This window comes from Saccostrea echinata, unplaced genomic scaffold (assembly GCF_033153115.1).
Source record: "Saccostrea echinata isolate AGI-Se365-2 ecotype Australia unplaced genomic scaffold, CSIRO_AGI_Sech_v1 ptg000008l, whole genome shotgun sequence".
In the NCBI taxonomy this organism is placed as follows: Eukaryota; Metazoa; Mollusca; class Bivalvia; order Ostreida; family Ostreidae; genus Saccostrea; species Saccostrea echinata.
This window is the reverse complement of record NW_026889757.1, coordinates 12,307,412-12,326,357: the sequence shown is the minus strand read 5'-3', so window position 1 is coordinate 12,326,357 and position 18,946 is coordinate 12,307,412. Positions and strand designations below refer to the sequence as shown.

Sequence of the window (18,946 nt, the reverse complement as noted above, 5' to 3'; positions counted from 1 at the left end):
GGAACGTTTGTTTAGATGAGGAATTCCTTTTCTTATTATCCAAATCTACTACCATCTTTGTAGTGATGGAGCCTTCCAGTCGTGTCTCACTCTTGTAAAGTCATCCATGAGTCAATGTAGCCCTGCAGAAGTAGAACAGTTAGGCAGCTACCACACTTTCCTGGTCACCATCAGAGACTTCTCTGGGGTGTGTGATGAACATTTTGCTACCTGTTCTCCAAATGACCTGATGACCTGTGGCATGGAAACCACTGAGATGATGAAGAAGATGGCTGTAGAGAGGAACATGACAAATAACAAAGATGATGATCCTTACTGCAGGTATTATGTGTATTTTTTCTTCTTTAAATATTCTGCATTGTTAGTTTTGTTTAAAAGAGAAATTGATGTAATAAATAGGGATTTATCAACACAAAATTAAGTTGTGATTTTCATTATTTTTCCCCTAGTGGAAATGTCTTAATTTAAAATCTTCCTTTTTATTATTTTGATAATTCTCAAATAGAGTAAGAGAAAAGATTAAATTGCCATTGTAATGTGAGCTATACATATTCTTAATGTACAATATTTTTTTCCAGTCATTTGGGGCAACCATGAATTGTTTAAGATCAAACTCATTTGGCTGCTCCAAAGAAATCAAAATGGAGGTTGTAAGAGGAGCAGAAGAGGCATATTGCATTGCCAGTGACCTTCTCAAGTCCTGTGACAAAATGGAAGAACCCAAAATGGAGTTGCCAAAATGTATGAAAAAGGGACCTATGACTGCCACTTGTAACACGACAGCAGCCTTTGCCTGTCTTAAATACCTGTACTGGGAATTGGAAAGTCCATTTGTGGATTGCAGCACAATGCACGAGTAAGTGAGATGCAAGGGGGTTGAAGTGGAAGATGAAAAATATAAATATCTGTGTTTAAATTTGGATAAGAAGTTTCGTCTTTATAGAAATAATTGTTAAGATTGTGTTTTTAAAAATAAATTGGTAAATATTAAAGTGCATGTTTACATGATTATATGTTGAATTAAATGCTTTCTTTAGGACATACACAACTGCAATGCAGTGCTACATGGAGAACATAGGAAACTGCTCATCAGGACAGATGATGGTAGCTAACCACATGCTGGGTATGATACACAAAGCTGTGTACAATGTTTGTCCAATGATTCCCGGACACTCCTGCCAGGAACCAATGAGTTGTGAGGCAGACCAGGCCATGTACTGTGTGGAAAGTCTCGATCATTTGTTGTCTGAAAATAATAACATGGAGAATGCTCACATGTGCATGTAGGTGTCTGTTTTTATGTAGAAAGTTACACTGTTTTAACCTTGCTCAGTTAAATTAGTAATAAAGCTTTTAATGTGCTAAACAGCTTTCTTTCAAATTCCAAATGGACAATAATGAGACATTAAAGATATATGTACATGTACCATGCATAATTATAATAAATATTATTTAATTAAATAGGGCCATTGATATGGCACATGCCTGTGTAATGGACAAGACTAGTCGCTGCTCCATGTTTAGTAAGGGAGCCCTAGATATGGCCTTGAGTGCAGTCAAGGACAAGGCAGCCAAAGCAAAGAAAATGGACTGCTCTAATACCCTGGACCTCTGCATGAATAAGTTCTATTACTCTTCTCTTGGAGTACTTCAGGGAGAAATGATGATGACCAATGTGTCCAAGATCCGCAATCAAGTTACCTCTCAGGTAAACATGTACAGTTAATGGAGAAGTATGTCAGTATTACTTAAATACAAGTAGTGTTAAAGATATTAGACTAAGATATTGTTAAAATCGGACAGATTAAACCAAGGTTTGTACTATGGGTAAAAGATATCAATTTTGTGTTCTTTTATAAATTGCAGTGTAGATGTTCGTTGTTGTTAAGATTTACTGTTGGCTTAATGCCTAGTAGATATTTTAAGCTTAAGAAATTCTACAGATGTATCCATTTATTGACTTTAAGTACAGTCACTGTTCAGAGTTTTTTAACATTCCATCTTACATTTATATATTTGTATCCATCATTGAATGTTTCTGTACATTTCAGATGACATGGGACATGATTATGGGTAATGACCCCATGATGAAGATGAGTCAGTGGAAGATGTCAATGGACAACATCTCATCATCTGTCATCGACATGATGTCAAAGGAAATGGAAAAGTCCATGGCAAAAATGATGAAGGAAGACAAGAGCAGTGAAGGGAAGATGGCAGCATTTAACCTGCACGTCTTGGATCTTATGACACGAGGACTGAAGAGTCACCAAGACATGTACTTAAAGGTCAAAGCCATGCAGTGCATGGGGGCAACCCAGGCTTTTAATTGTATTGTAAATAACCTCCGTAGCTCATCATCTGGTCTTCGTAGTGATGTAGCTGGCTTCATCGCGGGCGTCGGATCAGAGCTTTATGTGGTCATTAATGACATGTGTGCTAAGGAGAGGTCCTGTGATTTAATGGAGGGTGAGATTTAATAACAGAGATGTGAATTTTTCAGTTTGCATGCTTTATTCCTTTGTATTTGGGAATATCTTGAATGACTCATGATGAGCAAGTTTTCTTACTGAATATTGCTTAGATTGGAGTAGAAAAGAAAATTGTGAAGAAAAAAAAGTTCTTTTTTTTAGAGCCAGACACATGCCAGATTCTCCCAGCGGCCACACTTGCCATGAACCAGGTTGGATCAATCAAGGACATGAAAGCTTTCTGCGAGTAAGTTATTAGTCGACTTAAATTGGTATACTGAATTTTATGAATGATTCCGGCCTTAATATACTTAGGTACATGTATATCATGTGATAAAGAGATACCTTTTTTTTTTTACAAATAATTTATTTACATATTAAAGGTCCTGACTCGAAATTTATTGAATGCATATTTTTCTGCTTTCTCTTACAAGTATGCTGCCTCACACCATACTGAATGTCACAGCATTAATCCAGAGTTGTAAAGATGATGAGGTAGGCTATCACTTCCAGGGTGCATTGTCCGAGATGAAGGCAGCGAAGGACACTATTTGTAGGTCACAGACAGACTGTCAACTGGATGCAGCCAAGAAATGTATCAGTGCTTTCCAGGCCAACCCCAGCTGCAGGTCAGTAGTCCAAATTTTTTTATATTGCTGAATTGAATGAGTTTTTTATACAGTTTTACATTATAAATTACAAAGGGAAATTGCCTTTTAGATGATAGATGTTTGGATGTTTATCTACTAGATAACATCTTTTCAAAAATTAATCAGGTGGATTGCAAGTTGAACTCAGTGGTATTTTTTGTCATCCTGCAGTAAACACTTTTTGCCTTTGTATTAATTTTGTAAGTGATTATTGAGAATTATACACTGTAAAATACTTGATTTAATAGATTTTTGTGTTTTTTTTCACTATTTCAGTGCTTATGAAAGTACCCTGCAGTGTGTGACAGCCAATCTTAAGTCTTGTGATGGAGATACAGTCCGACGTACAGAATTAGAACTACAAACCTTGTATGACAAGATTGCAGCTACCTGTATTCCACTGCCAAATCTTGTAGTATGCACATTCTTACCTTTAAACATTTGTATTTTGTAATCATAATTCTTAATTAAAGAGAATGGCTTGAAATAAAATTTTACTCAATTATGTAACATATTGTTATATACATGAACTATTTTGCTATTTTGAGCATATGATATTGACTTGTACTTAGCATAGACATGTATAACATGGATTGCGTATTTTCATATTTTCAGACAAGTATCAATGCTAAGTCTACCCTGCGGCTGATAGAGGGAGGGACAGAAGAGACCCTTGGTCTGAAGCTTTCAGAGTCCCCCAGTGACAAGTGTGAGGTTGGAAAAACATGCCAGGTGAAGGTCAAACTCCAGCTTAGCAACAATCCTGTCTCCACACCTATGTAAGTGGTCCAAATAATTATTAAATATTGTCTAATTTAAAAACTACAGTACAGGCCACGAGTTTTCCCCGAAAAACACGGGGCCCCGTGGACCGAAAGTCCACGTGTTAGCTTGGGCCTCGATCAATGTCGGCATCTTTGAAGTGAGGGTGTCTGCGCACCGTGTACATGTAACACGGTGTGTACGCGCGGTGTATCACAATGTCCCATCATGATATCACGCAGAACTTATAATAAAAACTTTTCATTTCTTTATTTAATCAATTATGTAAATTTCCTTTCAAATCAGATTTTTTTTCACTTTTTCTTAAATATTACTACTTCTTTACCGATATACAGATGTTTGAACAAATAAGATACCATAAAATCGAAGATCCGCGTGCTTATAAACTCCTCAAAATGTGTACGTACATCCACGTAAGTCACGTTTCAAAAACCTAACTATACGAGACAAAAAATATGTTCAATAGTCAGACTATTATTATAATACGAAGGAATACACTTTCGTAAATTAATTACCTGGTTGTCTTTTCTCTCGATCATAACAACTGTGTTCATTTAAATTACAGTCATTTTCCTAACAAGATCTCTTTCACCGTACGTATGCAATCATATGTGGTATTTATCAGATGCATAGCTTATTTCATAAATCATTTTCTACATAAAAAGATTTTTAAAAAAAATATATGCATCTAAATAAATAAAATCAAAAAAACGTTTTAGATACACACACATGATCTCTACTCTCTGATTATTACTCGGTGAATTATACATGTACTTTCGATTAAGGATTATTGCAATCTGTAATCATGTAAAACATGGAGGTAAATATCACACACACACACACACACACAAAGCCGACTTTTGGTTACTCAAACCTGTTTTTCAACTACTGTACAAATATTACCTTATTCTGAGATTATTTTATGAAAAATTCTCGTAAGGTTTGCAAAAAAAAAATCAATTAGCGAATGTAGAGCGGGGATGCATAGAACAAATTAAGTTTCTCATGGTCAAAGTATTAAATTATTATGGTGTTAAGGAAGAAAATGTGTAGTTATAACAACAAAAAAAAAAAACCTAGCGCCCGCCCCCCCCCCCCCCCCCCCCCCCCCCCCCCGCTTTTAGAAAGCGATTCAGCTAATTAAAAATTAATTGAAAGTCTATGAATTTATATGTTACGTTATTGTTAAATAAAACAGTCATAATCTAACAGGTTACATGTTTATATGTGTCTGAATAAGATAATTTACAAGTAAGTTTAAAATCAAGTCAAAGTATACACGTGTGGTGGACTGGTGGTGTAACCCGGTAGATGAATCCGGCTGGTAGTCACTTGAGTGTGTTATACACATGATATGGTCAGGACGAAAGAATTTGAAAGGTGTGATAAACAAACAGCGCCCCGGCCCTCCGGCTGTATCCCAATATATTTTAAAGAAAGGTGTAAACTCGGAACTGACGATAAGAATGTTTCAAATCACAAGAGAAATACTTTCCGCGTAAACAAACTTTCAGGGCCATCTAGCCGCGATTTTGATTGACAGGTAGAGCACAAGGATTTCGGGTGTTACGGAGAACAAATTGATTGAACACATGTTGTAACTGAGTTGAATATGAAACGAAGTTACGGAGTTTAAATAGTATTATACAATGGTTAATTGTAACTTTGGTAATGTAAATAAAACAAAGATTTAAATTTGTAAGAATCTCTCTCTCTCTCTCTCTGACATACTTTTCATTTAAATAAGAACTTACCGTATTAAAATAAATACTTACACTGAAAGGATTTTAAAACAAAAGCATAAATACTAGTTTATGAAAAGATAAAGACAATCGTCTGTTACGAGAAATACTCTTGAACATTATAAAACGACGATTTTATGGGAAAGGGGGTCTCTCTCTCTCTGACATTGTTTCTATAAACACTTTTCAATTAAAGAAAAAAATATTACATACTTACACTGAAAGGATTTTCAAAATACTAGTTTATCAAAATCTGCTACGAGAAATACGCACATTATTGTACACAGGGATTGCGTGTGTTTGCTGTCGATTCTCGCTTATAAATTCAGAATAATATAAGACCAACAAAATAAATGTGCTCTACTCAGGAATATAAAATTAATGCTTTGATTGTATACTAAAACAACTGCAGCTCGGATCGTATACTACATGTAATGCAGCTTGATGGATCATGCTATTTGTAGCCTTTCTTCGATGCATGAATGAGCTCATGGAATTAAATTCTTCGGACATTAAAAATTTCAATCCAAATGATAATTTTAAAAAGTAACTAAATAACTTTACAAAATACGAACTTCTGGGCGCACGATAAATTCAAAACTATTTAAATTTTCTGCTACCGATATTTAATCCTACTACATGTGTCATTTGTACGATACAGAGCACATTCAATGTCTTCTAGATTTTAAAACGATAATTATACATATATAAATCAAAGTTATTAATTGTTTTTAAATTTTAAAGAGTTTATCTGAACCAAACGATTTTCTCTGTAATGTTATGAACACGGTGCGGCACGGAGGAAATTTTCTGGGCACGGTGCGACACGGGGAGCATTAGCTGGGATTTTTCAAGACACGGTGCGGCACAGTGTGCCTACCTGTGTATTTCAAATCCACATACACCGTGCTACACCGTGTACACGGTGTGACACAGAGCATTTCACACGGTGTGTTTTCCACCGTGCGACGGGGAAAACTCGTGGCCTGTACTGTAGATAAAAATCATATGATTATACATGTATGTAGGTGTACATGTATGATTATGTCTTTATTCCTGAGAGGATTTTAATTTATTCATAAATGTGCCAGCTACTATGTTTGTTGCCACTGACCACCTTCAAAACTTCAATTTACTACTATTGACATTTATCTATTGATTCTTGAAGGTGTACTGGAAATCAAGAAAGAATACCACAAGTAGTTGTGCATAAAGCGAATGGTGTTGCAGATCCTTGTACTTTCACTTTCACTTCTGACAACTGGGAGAGAGGCACGCAGATCCCATTGGTGGCCAGTAGTGATATGTTGTACGACAGAGTTCAGGATGTCAACTTAAGTATGGTGGTGGAGAAATACACAGACAATCAGCTGGTTCTTACTAGACAGTTGCCAGACATGAAGGTATTTCATTTATGATTATGAAAGGAAGTATGCAGGAACAATTTGTGCAAGACCTTATGTACCAGTGAAGCAGTTTTGACTCTTTAACCATCACAATAGGTAAAGATTAATTAGCATGTACCTAAATGTTTTCCATTTGTTTTGTAGCTTGTTGCAACCGACACTGATCAGCCAGCTTTCTGTTCATCTTCCGACTCTTACATTGTTACTTTTGATGGAATGTAAGCATCTATTTGCTCATCCTATCAGATTTATTTAAAGCACTCAAATGCATGTTGTGCTGTATGATTTTCATATATTATACAATTTTATAAATTATCTATATAATCTATTCTCAGGACAGTCAAGAACAGATACAGAGGAGAATTTACATTGTACAAGCATGCTACCATGCCATATGAGGTAAAAAATAAACATAATCTTATTACATTTCTCTGTAAATTCAATTGTAGATAAGTCCAAATTGTCATATCTACAAATTGTCAAAGCAACCGGTAAGAACACTTTTTCTTTCATTTTAGGTACACATTCTGAATCAGGCTTGCACTTCTCGATCTCGAACCTGTACTTGTGCAGCTATGGTGAAGTCACAGGATGATGTTCTAGTGGTTGATGTGTGTACTAAGGCCCAAGGTTCTCCATTAGAATCACCAGTCAAGTTATACAAGAATGGAGACCTTGCTCAAGGTACCAAGATCTACCAGGACAATGACGGAAATCTCATCATGGTAAGACTGAGGTCATAGGAGTACTTCTACATTTTTATTGAGTGTTTTATTCAGCTGAGATGTATAAATAATAACATTCCATGTTTTTCATTTTTTTATGTTTTTAATTGATTTTTAAAAAAAATATCTAGTACTGTTTTTTTTTATCAGAGAGTCCATTTTGTTTTCAGGTTGAGTTACCCACTGCTGCTCTGGTGGTGATTCAAAGAGAGTCGAGCAATAAATTGGGGGTGTTTGTGGTGCCTTCATCTTTGGACTGGCTCAGATCTGAAGGTTTGTTCTTTGATTTTGGTTTGCCTACATGTACACTGTTAGGGCAGATCTCTTATGAATGATACTTGCATGTCTTCCATGTATTCATGTTTTAGGTCTTTGAAATGAATGAATTTTTAACTGTCAAAAAATGTGCTCTTCTTCCTTTAGGATTGTGTGGTGTGTATGATGCCAACAAGAACAATGATATGGCCATGCCTGTTACTGGTAGTCTGACTACCAACAAAGCTCACTTCATCAAAGGATGGAGGTAAGTGCAGAAATGCCCTAGATATGATTATATTTAATATTTTCTCATCCTTTTTACACGAAAATCCATTATTTCCATATGTTCTTTCATAGGAATAAGGCTGGGGACAGTCTGTACATTGGAGCACCTGCAGATCCAACATACCAACCTCCGGTTTACTGTACCTGTACTGGTGATAACAGTCTGGTTCAGAACCGGTGTGAACCAATGCTGATATCAAAGACATGTCCACTCACTACATCAGGTATGTTTATTTTAATTTTTTTTTTAATATTAATAAAAGTCTTTGATTGCCTCCTTCAAAAGGAAATTGAATAAATATTTGACAGAGTTCACTAAAAAAAAATTGGTTGGTTGTTCCTTTAAAAAAAAAAGGGTAACTCTTTTGACAATTTCAACTGTATTTATTTCTTACTAAATCCCTTTGTTTTTAGGCAAGGATGTGACGGCAGATTTGGTAGAGCTGTCTAATTCTGTTGGTAACAGGAGGAACAAGAGAGCGGTTGAGAGTCCTTGGGCAGGACTGTCTGGTATTGATGTAAACTATGATCCTCAGGTAAGTACAAGATGTAATGTGCTGCAGTTAATATTGCTAATATTTAAAATAAATGATGAAATAAAAAATGTCAGCATGGTATTTTCTCTTACTCTCTTCAATTGCATAGAGAAAGAAAAGTTGGGGAGGCCTTATTGTTTTTAGATAAAGTGCTTAGAAAGATTTTTTCTCAAATGTTTATTCTTCCCATTGTGAAGTTAGAAAAATTTCTTCAGAATTATAAATAACATACACTGTAGATATACCGTCAAACTTTGTTTTCTTGAACTTGATGGGACCAAAAAATGTTGCGATATCCGAGGATTTGAGATATCAAGGTTAAAAAAAGCAAAGAAAATGTGCAATGGAATCCCAACTTACTTTGACCGTGTTAGAGATATCAAAGTTCAACTGTATTCATATGTAGAGAGTTAAGTGAAATTGTGTTTTAACATGTATGCCTGCATTTTAAATAGGACGCAGAACTGACGAGGTCTGCCTCTGGTAACTGGACTCTGACAACAGCTGGTCAATACTGTGACAACATGATGGGAAGCAGTACACTAATGAACAAATGTCAGACACTGGTGGGCTCTAGCTTTACAGAGGCCATCAAAGACATCTGTGTTCAAACCATACTGGTTAGTATGTCAGCTCTCTAATGTTTGGTCTCTTTGAGAAAATTCTAGTCAATATTTTGATGCTTAAAGCTAAACATGGATACTTTTTTTGAGGCATAAGACATTTTAAGAGATTCACAAAAAGCTCTTTTTCTCTATTGACTCTTGTAAATAAATGCCTCATCATACCTACTTTTAGGTCTATCAGCACCATTTATAAATATTAATTTTAATAGGCTTTAAGTTATCTGTGATAGGTAACAATTTACATGTGGTAATGGCAGGGAGTAAAATATTGGCAAGGGCAGTACAGACGTAGTGATTTGCAAATAAACATTTTAAGATGACGTCATAGATTGTTCAGATTTCAACTAAATATCACAAGAACATGTATCTCATGATTTGATGTTTCTGAAAACAAATTACCTGCATATTACAGACAAACGATGGAACCAGTGGTGTATCTATAGACAGCATTGTTAAGGTACAGTGTGAAGCCCAGCTGACCAAGATGGCTCCCGCCATGAGTACGGACACAAGCTTCCAAACTCTGTCAGCAGAAATCATGAACCTGGTTTGTCCTAATGACTGTAGCAGCAATGGGCAGTGTGAAGGAGGTAAGAATAAAGTGAAAGTAGCATGTATCATCTACTGTTGTCAACCAGTAACAGTTAACCAAAGATTTGAGTATTGGTTAGTAAAAGTACTACTTGTTACCTGGATTTTATGCATTTTATAGAAAACAAAGGTAAAGCATTTATTTGCAAATAAAGATTGATATTATAACAATGGAAAGAATTAAGGTAATAAGAGATAAAGTACAGTAATATTTGTTAAGTTTCTAAGAAAGGGGAACACATATACTGTTAGTTAATATATAAACCTACAGTCAAAATTTTTTGGGTCATGTAAAGCAGAACTCAAGAACGTTTGAATTGTATTTTTCCAATCAGGTTTTTTTTGTTTAAAAGACCAGTTAACATGGTTAACTTAGCTTCAGTTGAATTGAATTTTGTACAAATTTGATTTTCTTTCTATACTCAAAATCAATTTTCACAAATGTGTAATTTCTATGTTCTCCCTACAATTTAGGACTTGTTTTATTCCAGGTCAATGTAAATGTTATCGTGACTACATTGGAGCTGACTGCTCTATTCAGGAGTCAGCAGCGCCCTCTATCACAAGCCTGGAAGCAGATGGTCTGTGTTCTCTACAGAATGGAGGCTGTAGGACAGTGCTGGTATCTGGTGGACCATTCTCTGAGGATCTGTCTCCAAAATGTCACTACCAGGCTACTCAGGTAGGCTCTCAGTATGACCTGTTGATCAGATTGTACAGAAAGCGCTGATAAACAACATAAACAGTTTAGACTACTTTTTTTATGATTAAAGGTTTAATTAATATCAACACCAGCACTACAAACCTTCATTTGTTTTTTTTTACTAAGAAGAAAATACTTAAAATTTATATGAATTAATGAAACATTTATTTGCAGTGTCCTTGTGCAGTGTGTTGTAAAATCAAATTTAAGCCAAATTTCAATATTTCACAAACATCAATATTTTGGTGTTTGAAATATTCTTTTTTTTAAGAAATAACTTTGAATTCATACTCTGATATTAATCCTTCTTTTATAGATGACCGCTAATGGTTTCTCAGCAACAGGCAGTGTCATCCACTCACCTGCACAGTTTATGACCTCCACCCTGCTGGTGTGTACCCTCCCAGACTCCATGTCACCAGCCACTGGCACTGCTGTCTCAGCTGTCAGTCTGTCTGTCAGTAACAATGGGCAGGCCGTCAGCCAACCCAGACTCTTCATTGCTTACCACCCAATGTGTTATGTCTGTGAAAGCAGTGGTCGTTGTAACAGTACAGTAAGTTATAATGTTATTAAGTGACTGTATTTATTTCTGTAACTACATGTACATGTCTTGCTTCACATTGCATCAGTAAAAATTGCAGAACTCTATCGAATAGTCATTTGGCTGCAGCAAATTCACAGTTTTGAACTTTTCAATGTTTCTTGTGTAGACAACAGGATGTGTTATTGGTGGTAAATGCTACATTGCCAATGAAGTCAATCCCAGCAGTATTTGTGACTTCTGTGATCCTGTCACAGTAACTACAGAATGGACCAAAAAAATTGGTAGGTATAATTAGTGAAAGAAATAAAGTTAATATATTTTAAACAACTTACAATTCAGAACAGGAACACTGATATTTTCACTACTGTTAAAGTACATGTAAACTCAAAAGTCATATATTCCTTTCTTAAGTGCAAACCTTTTCACCCTGTCCCACCTTCCTGGAGATCACTCCTGCAAAATAGTCTTATCCTTCCCCCCTCCTCCAAAAAAAAACAAAAGCAAAAACCAGTCTCCTGCACAGGAGGCAGAATTCTTCTGCAAACCTATCTAGACCAACAAAAAATAGAAGTGGCAAAAATAAGTTTTTCAATTTATACACCATGCATTTTTGTGTACTTCTTACTAGCTTTTCTTTACTTATTCAATGAATCAATGATTTCCATATTGGTTCATATAATTTGTAGTGCCTGGATGCCCTGGATCAGATTCTAACCCTACCTCTACCACCACAAAGGCTACCACTCCTAGTAACCCTAATGGTGCAGGCGGTCAGGGACAGAACAAGGAGTGTTCCACCCCGGCCCCAGTGGTAGAGCAGGATAAGACATTAGCCATCATTCTTGGTGCCTTTGCTGCCCTCTTCTTCCTCACTACTGTGGTCATGGGTTGTAAGGCTTGTCGCACATCAGGGTAAGCACACATTTTATCAGTAGAACTAGCTTGCTGCAGTGAATTCTAATGTAGTATTTTTTAATCACTGAGAGATTACAGTTACGGCCATTTGAGTTCTTAACTCCAAAGAAAATGGTACTTGCAAGACTTTTTTTCAAAAATGATTTTGTATAGAATATTTCATTAGTTAAATAAAAGTAGTAAATAATTCTAGTCCACACAAAATGGAATTTTGGCGAGAAGTGTATCATTGACTATACTGTAGTGTCCATATAAAAAACAGTTTGAATTATGAAAACATGTTTAAGAATCATTAACAAGAAATATATCATTAAACTCTCTGTGATTAATTTCTCAATAACAACAGTAGATGACTGTAAGATTGCATGTAAGATCTAGTAACCTGTGATAAGTAGTAATTGCATTACTAACACCAGTTTTTTAACCAAGTAACTCCTTAATAGCTTTTTTTTCCAAGTATAATGAACATGTTTATTTATTACACTGCATATTTTTACCAAGTTTCCAAAGCACTGCTTGTAAAATGCACTTTACAGAATAACAGGTGCCTACATGTACATTTCTTTCTTTTTGAATTGAAACCCATTTTCTCTTGACCATGCCTACCTCAGCTCCACAATTGAAGAAAATTTGAAACATGGCATTTTCCATCATAGACAAATGATTGGATCCTCTAAAGTTGTACAGTGGTTTTGATGGAAGAAGTGACTATGAGATGAAAATGGAATAATGTGTATGGATTACAGGAAAGGTTTTTCGATAAGGATGAAGACATCAATGATTCCAGATGGACACAAGAATACATAAATCTTCCCTAGTAGATCATGCCACCTGACAAAGGAAATGGAATACTATCTATCTGTTTTAATTTGACCTTGTAGATCTCTAGATAGGTTTTCTTAAATCGTATGCTTGTAATCTAGACTCCAAGAATCTGCACTCTAGTATGCTGGTATTCAAAAAGAAATTCAGAGATGAGAGATTTTCTTAAACACTTATCTGGACTTTCAAGATTTTGTGCTTCTTTGTAATGGAAATCTGAAGGAAATCAGATGAATGATAGTTAGACTTTCTTGAGAATCTTCATGCTTTAATGTGCTGGGAGTCTTAAGAAAACTCAGATGAGATGATAAATTTTCTTAAACAACACATCTGGAATTGTAAAAATCTTCCTATTTAATGTGTGGAAGTCTGACTGAAATACAAAGAAGATGAAAGAATTTCTTAAACTTTAGGCTTCTTTGAACTTTCAAGGATCTGTGTGCTTTAGTTTGCTGGAAATCTGAAGGAAATTTGGGGATGAGAGAACACTACCCAATTGTTAATAGCTTCCTCTGCTCACTTAACTTTCCCTTAGTTTCTGCTGCTAATTTTTTTTTTGTTTTTTATGTAAAATTCAAGTTCAGTAGAAAGATATAGCACTTAAAAAGAGTGTGTTTCTATTCTGTGCACTTCCATTAGCTCTTTTTCCTTATTCGCAGTAGCTGTCTTTGATGGAATTTTCATTTTGGATCAGTCATGTTAATATAAATGCAAAAAAATGAAAATGAATTAAAAAAAAAAATAAATAAATAAATAAAATTCCAGAAATTATGATCACAAAATAAGATGTATAAATACTCTATTTTTTCCTTTAGAAATATTCTCTTAACAATTTGGGTAGTTGTGTGTTATGTATTATACTGAATACTGACCTTGCAGGGGAACAAAACACAAATCTCTCATGTCAGATGACAAAGAGTCCAAGCTGAGTTCAAATTCAGCATCCTCCATAGAAGAGAAAAATACCTCGGCTTTTGTCAATGAAACATACAATGACAATATTAAGGAAGTGGTTGTTGACCCAAAGAGTTCCTTTGTTTATGGAGCTGTTGCTACTAAAACTGAACCCAAAGCTAAAGGAAGCGACCCAACCAGTCTATATCCTGATGTAGAAGGAGTTGAAAATTAAAGAAGAACACTAACATATAGAAAGTAATACTTTAGTCACACTTATTATGGTAAAATGGATAACTCTGTGTAGTCATGCACATAACATAGAAATTGTGGACTTGGGTTTTGTAAATATATGAAGTAAGATATACATGCTATTTTTATTAAAAAATATGTACTGTGGAATCATTTTAAATCATGGGGGTCAATGTTTGTGGAGTTCAAAATCTTGTTTGTTGGGAATACATGTAGTTAAGGGGTATCTTGTACATGTATATACAGAAGATTCAACAAACTTATAGTTGACAAATCTTTCATGGGAATGTAAATTTTTTGTCAAGGGTAACCCACTAAGTCCAAGAACATTGCTTATTCATGACCAATGATGATTCCTCGGTATTACATATATATGTGGTGATATCACTTTTTGTTTGTATTGTATTTATTAAAATTTGCATCTCATTTCATAAAATTTTAAGTCATAAATTTAAGGTGAAAAACTCAGAGCTGCCAAACCTTACAATTTTGGCATAAGGCTTACATTTTCAGTGTCTAAAGTATGCCTCACAATTTCTCAGTTTTTTGCTTCCAATTTCCATTTTTCTTCATCAAAAATGTGAGATATCAGAATTTTCATAGTTGTCCACCCTCAGTTTTCACTGTTTTAAAATTTAAAAAGTCCTAGTCCTTTCCCTTGATTGTATTGTCATTGTCTGTTTCTGTGGTAACTTGCAATCTAAATCATTTGAAAGTAGACAAAATGGGTGGAAAAATCAAAATCAGTGTCCAGGGGGCTAGGCAGCCTCTGGACCCCAACCTTATGATTTTCCACTTCATGATGTTGGCAGCTCTGAAAACGCTTTACAAGGAACTTGATGCCTTTTGACTTCCCAACTAACAGTATTACAGTACAATAATTGAATTTGGCTGAACATTTAGAATGTAAAAAAGAAAAGAATACCATCCAGTAAATAAATTAAGGTGCTAAGAGCAAATTCAGATCAAACTTTTATCAGGAACTTGTCTTGAATTGTTCAGATTGTCAAGGGATTTTCTCTACTTGCAGGTCTTCAAAGAGTAGTAATGGAAAATCTTCAGGATCTAGTAGTATTGAAGACCCAAAAGACTTTGATAATGTAGGTTTTACACCCTACACCAAACAGAATGTATATAGTGCTGGTCCTATAGTAGAGGATCCACCTACTAAAGATCCACCCCTTAGTACATTTGGAAAATTCCAAGATAATGCTGCTTTTGAAAATGAGGGTGCCTCTGCTACTCCACTGTGATAAATATATCTAACATATCCGTTTTAGTTCTTTTGTTCATGTATAATCAATTTACTTGCATTGAAATCAGTGTTTCATGAGTTAATTTTACAACATATTTTCTTTTTTTTTTTTTTTTACTTAATACTTGTTGATGCAAATTGAAACTTAGCTTTAACAATTTTGTACATATCAATTCATCAGATTTCTTTACCTTTCATTATAGATTATATTTTTGTTACATCATGCATACTCAGAAAAAGTTATATATACTGCAGGGTAAAGATACTATCTATGTATATTGTTGCTGCCATGTTAAAAGTTTATATAAAATGGTATTTCCTATTCTTTTCTAATAAAACAACCATAAATCTTTATTGTTTTTTGAGTACAATGGGGGAAGAGAGAGCAAATGGAACATCCTCAGACACCAATATTCCATTCAGTAAACAGCTTCCGACATAATTGATGAATAACATTCACCGTCCTTAGCCTTTGATGATTTTACCCTGGTATTTATAGTGTTTTCCCCCAGGGTACCACAGTGTAGGAAGTATGAAACTGAAAAGTCATTGATATTCTATATATGAAATTGTGTCCATAATTGAGTAGACAACTATATGTATTGTTGTCATTAACTTTCCTGTGTTGATTCTGGAATCAAGAAGCTACTTCTTTGAGTCACATCACCTCTGTAGCGAGTAGGAAACAGAAAGGATGTGATACTCTTTAAAGGAGATGGGCGAACAAGGCATGCAAAATGCCTATAACTTCAAATGCATGAAAGTTATATTCAACTTGTGAATTCAGTATTTTGAGTGAAGTTCTTATTAAGAACTTTTCAGCTGAAAATTATTTTGGAGAAAATTTTTCTAATTTGAAGATAAAAAAAAAGAGTATTATTTGTGGGGTTCAAACCCAAGCAATAAAATCCTGAGAAAGATACAAATGTTAATTGTGTTAAAAAAGGTGTGTTTTTAGGATAAATTGGTTCTATGCTCCATGTTTTTGTTACCCCAAAATAGAACATTTCTATGCTTTGAGTATAATTTTAAATAAAACAAGATGTGTTTGTGAAACACTGATGCCCCTATGACACTATGGCAAAGGTTAAAGTTTCTCAAATGCATGTCAAATTCCAGGTCAAAAGATCAAAATTGTTGGTATCCAAAGAAAGGTCTGTTCAAAAACTGTTCAAAAGTTATGGTGAAGGTTAAAGTTTTTTAAAAGAAAATAAAAGGTCAAATGAGGCCCCAAGGGAAGGTCTTGTCAAAAGTGATACACACGTTCGTGAAATGTGAAAGCCCTAGAACCAAACGTTCACATGTTATGGCCAAGGTTAAAATTTTTTAAAAGTAGGTCAAACTCCAAGGTCAAGGTCAATGCCAAAATTGTTGGTATCCAAAAGAAAGTCTTGTCCCAAGGAATGCACATGTGAAGTATGAAAGCCGTAGCACCAAATGTTTAAAGGGTATGGCAAAGATTAAAGATTTTCAAAAGTAGGTCAAACTCCAAGGTTAAAGGGTCAAAGTTGTTGGTATCCAAAGGAAAGTCTTGTCACAAGGATTACACATGTGAAGTATGAAAGCCCTAGCACCAACCATTAAAAAGTTATGGCCAAGGTTAAAGTTTTTTTGAAAGTAGGTCAAAGTTCTAGGTCAAGTTCAAAGGGTCAAAGTGGTTGGTATCCAAAGGAAGGTCTTGTCACAAGGATTACATATGTGAAGTATGAAAGCCCTAGCACCAACCATTCAAAAATTATGGCCAAAGTTAAAGTTTTTCAAAAGTAGGTTAAACTCCTAGGTCAAGGTCAAAGTGGCTGGTATCCAAATGAAGGTATTGTCACAAGGAATACACATGTGAAGTTTGTAACCCCAAGCACCAACTGTTCAAAACTTATGGCCAAGGTTAAAGTCTCATAAAAATTTGCAAAAGTGGGTCAAACCTTAAGGTCAAGGTCAAAAGATCAAATATGATGGTACCAAAAAAAGTCTTGTCACAAGGACTACACGTCAAATATGAAAGTCATAGCTCCAACCAATCAAAAGTTATGGGCAAGGTCAAAGCTTTTGTGGACAAACAGATTAACAGACAGACAGATGGACGGACAGGGCAAAAACTATATACCCCTGAATCTTCGATACGGGAGCATAAAAATGGAGCAAAGACTTACTCATTTGGAAAAAGTATAAAGAAATGATCACTTTTTACCTCTGGAGTGTGTATGCATTTCACAGACAAATAATTTAAATCTTTGTGAGATTGTTGCAAATTGTGGAGATTTAACATAAAGTGTATGTTAATGATAAATGAAATATGAAAGAAAATTTTGTCATATTCAAATTTATTCTTTTACCGGTACTTTTTAGCTCACCTGAGCCGGAGGCTCAAGTGAGCTTCTCTGATGGAAATTTGTCCATTGTCTGTCGCCGTAGTAAACGTTTCAAATTTTCATCTTCTTCAGAACTACAAGGCCAATTTCAACCAAACTTGGCATAGAGTATTCTTGGGTAAAGGATATTCAAGTTTGTTCAAATGACAAAGCTTCATCTTTCAGTTTATTTTATACTCTATGGATCCTCTAAATTAATGTATTTTACTCAGGTTACCATTAAAGCCCTTAGGTCTCCTGTATAAAAGCATCCATAGGTAGTGTAGATTCAATTTGTTTAAATTATGACCCCCAGGTGTAGGTTGAGCCACTATGGGCAGTCAAAGTTTTACAGGGGTATTACTAGAAAAATCTCAAAAACAACAAAGTCATGATCAGTCATATTTATATAAAAGCATTTTCAGATAGTGAAGATTATAATTTGTTCAAATCGTGACCCTTTGGAGTGGGGTGAAGCCTAGTGGGAGATCAAAGTTTTACATAGAAATACATGGAACAATTCTAAAAATCTTTTTCCCAGGAACACAAAAGCCATGATCATATTTAAAAAAAAAAAAAAAAAAAAAGCATTCTTACAGGTATTGTAGATTCAAGTTTATTCAAATCATGACCCCACCCCCAGAGGATAGGGTTGGGCTACAAAGGTGATCAAGTTTTGCTTGCGAATATATAGGAAAAAGAATTCGTGATGAAGATCAAGAAGGGCCATAACTCAAGTGAGTATTTTATTGATTAACATTGCATTGTAGTGCAGTGCAATAAAATGCAGTTAAAGTCTTATTATGATAAACAGTATAAATTTAATTCTCTTGCAAACAAAAAAAAATCCACTCATCAGTCAAAAAGGAGTGTTTATTTCTTTTGGATCCTTTGCGCATACCCAAACTGGTCATTCGATAAAAAAAAAACCCAGCAACACGTAACTTTACGAAAGTCTTTCGACTTAATTATACCCCACGCAACAAGTTGCGGGGGGTATAATGTTTTTGACCCGTCCGTCAGTCAGTCCGTCAGTCCTTTTTTTTTTTTTTTTTTTTTTTTGTCAGCGCAACTCCTCTTAAACTGCTGCACAGAATTTCGTCAAACTTTGCAGATATTTAGGCAACAATGTGTAGA

At 35.0% G+C, this 18,946-nt stretch overlaps 1 protein-coding gene across 1 annotated transcript in view; it reads left to right on the top strand.

The window, feature by feature from the left end:
• LOC133181091 (uncharacterized) overlaps positions 1-15,326 on the top strand; it is a 78,207-nt gene extending 62,881 nt beyond the window's left edge. Inside the window, 25 exon segments of the mRNA XM_061315637.1 lie at positions 64-328; positions 579-856; positions 1,038-1,283; positions 1,465-1,708; positions 2,052-2,469; positions 2,634-2,718; positions 2,906-3,100; positions 3,398-3,536; positions 3,737-3,900; positions 6,815-7,049; positions 7,197-7,270; positions 7,388-7,451; positions 7,571-7,777; positions 7,948-8,050; positions 8,201-8,300; positions 8,393-8,544; positions 8,735-8,856; positions 9,312-9,476; positions 9,895-10,072; positions 10,565-10,755; positions 11,093-11,332; positions 11,490-11,604; positions 12,010-12,235; positions 13,940-14,212; positions 15,237-15,326. Coding sequence (XP_061171621.1) covers positions 64-328; positions 579-856; positions 1,038-1,283; positions 1,465-1,708; positions 2,052-2,469; positions 2,634-2,718; positions 2,906-3,100; positions 3,398-3,536; positions 3,737-3,900; positions 6,815-7,049; positions 7,197-7,270; positions 7,388-7,451; positions 7,571-7,777; positions 7,948-8,050; positions 8,201-8,300; positions 8,393-8,544; positions 8,735-8,856; positions 9,312-9,476; positions 9,895-10,072; positions 10,565-10,755; positions 11,093-11,332; positions 11,490-11,604; positions 12,010-12,235; positions 13,940-14,189 — 4,456 coding nt within the window. The 3' untranslated portion in view covers positions 14,190-14,212; positions 15,237-15,326.
• The last annotated feature ends 3,620 nt before the right edge of the window (positions 15,327-18,946 follow it).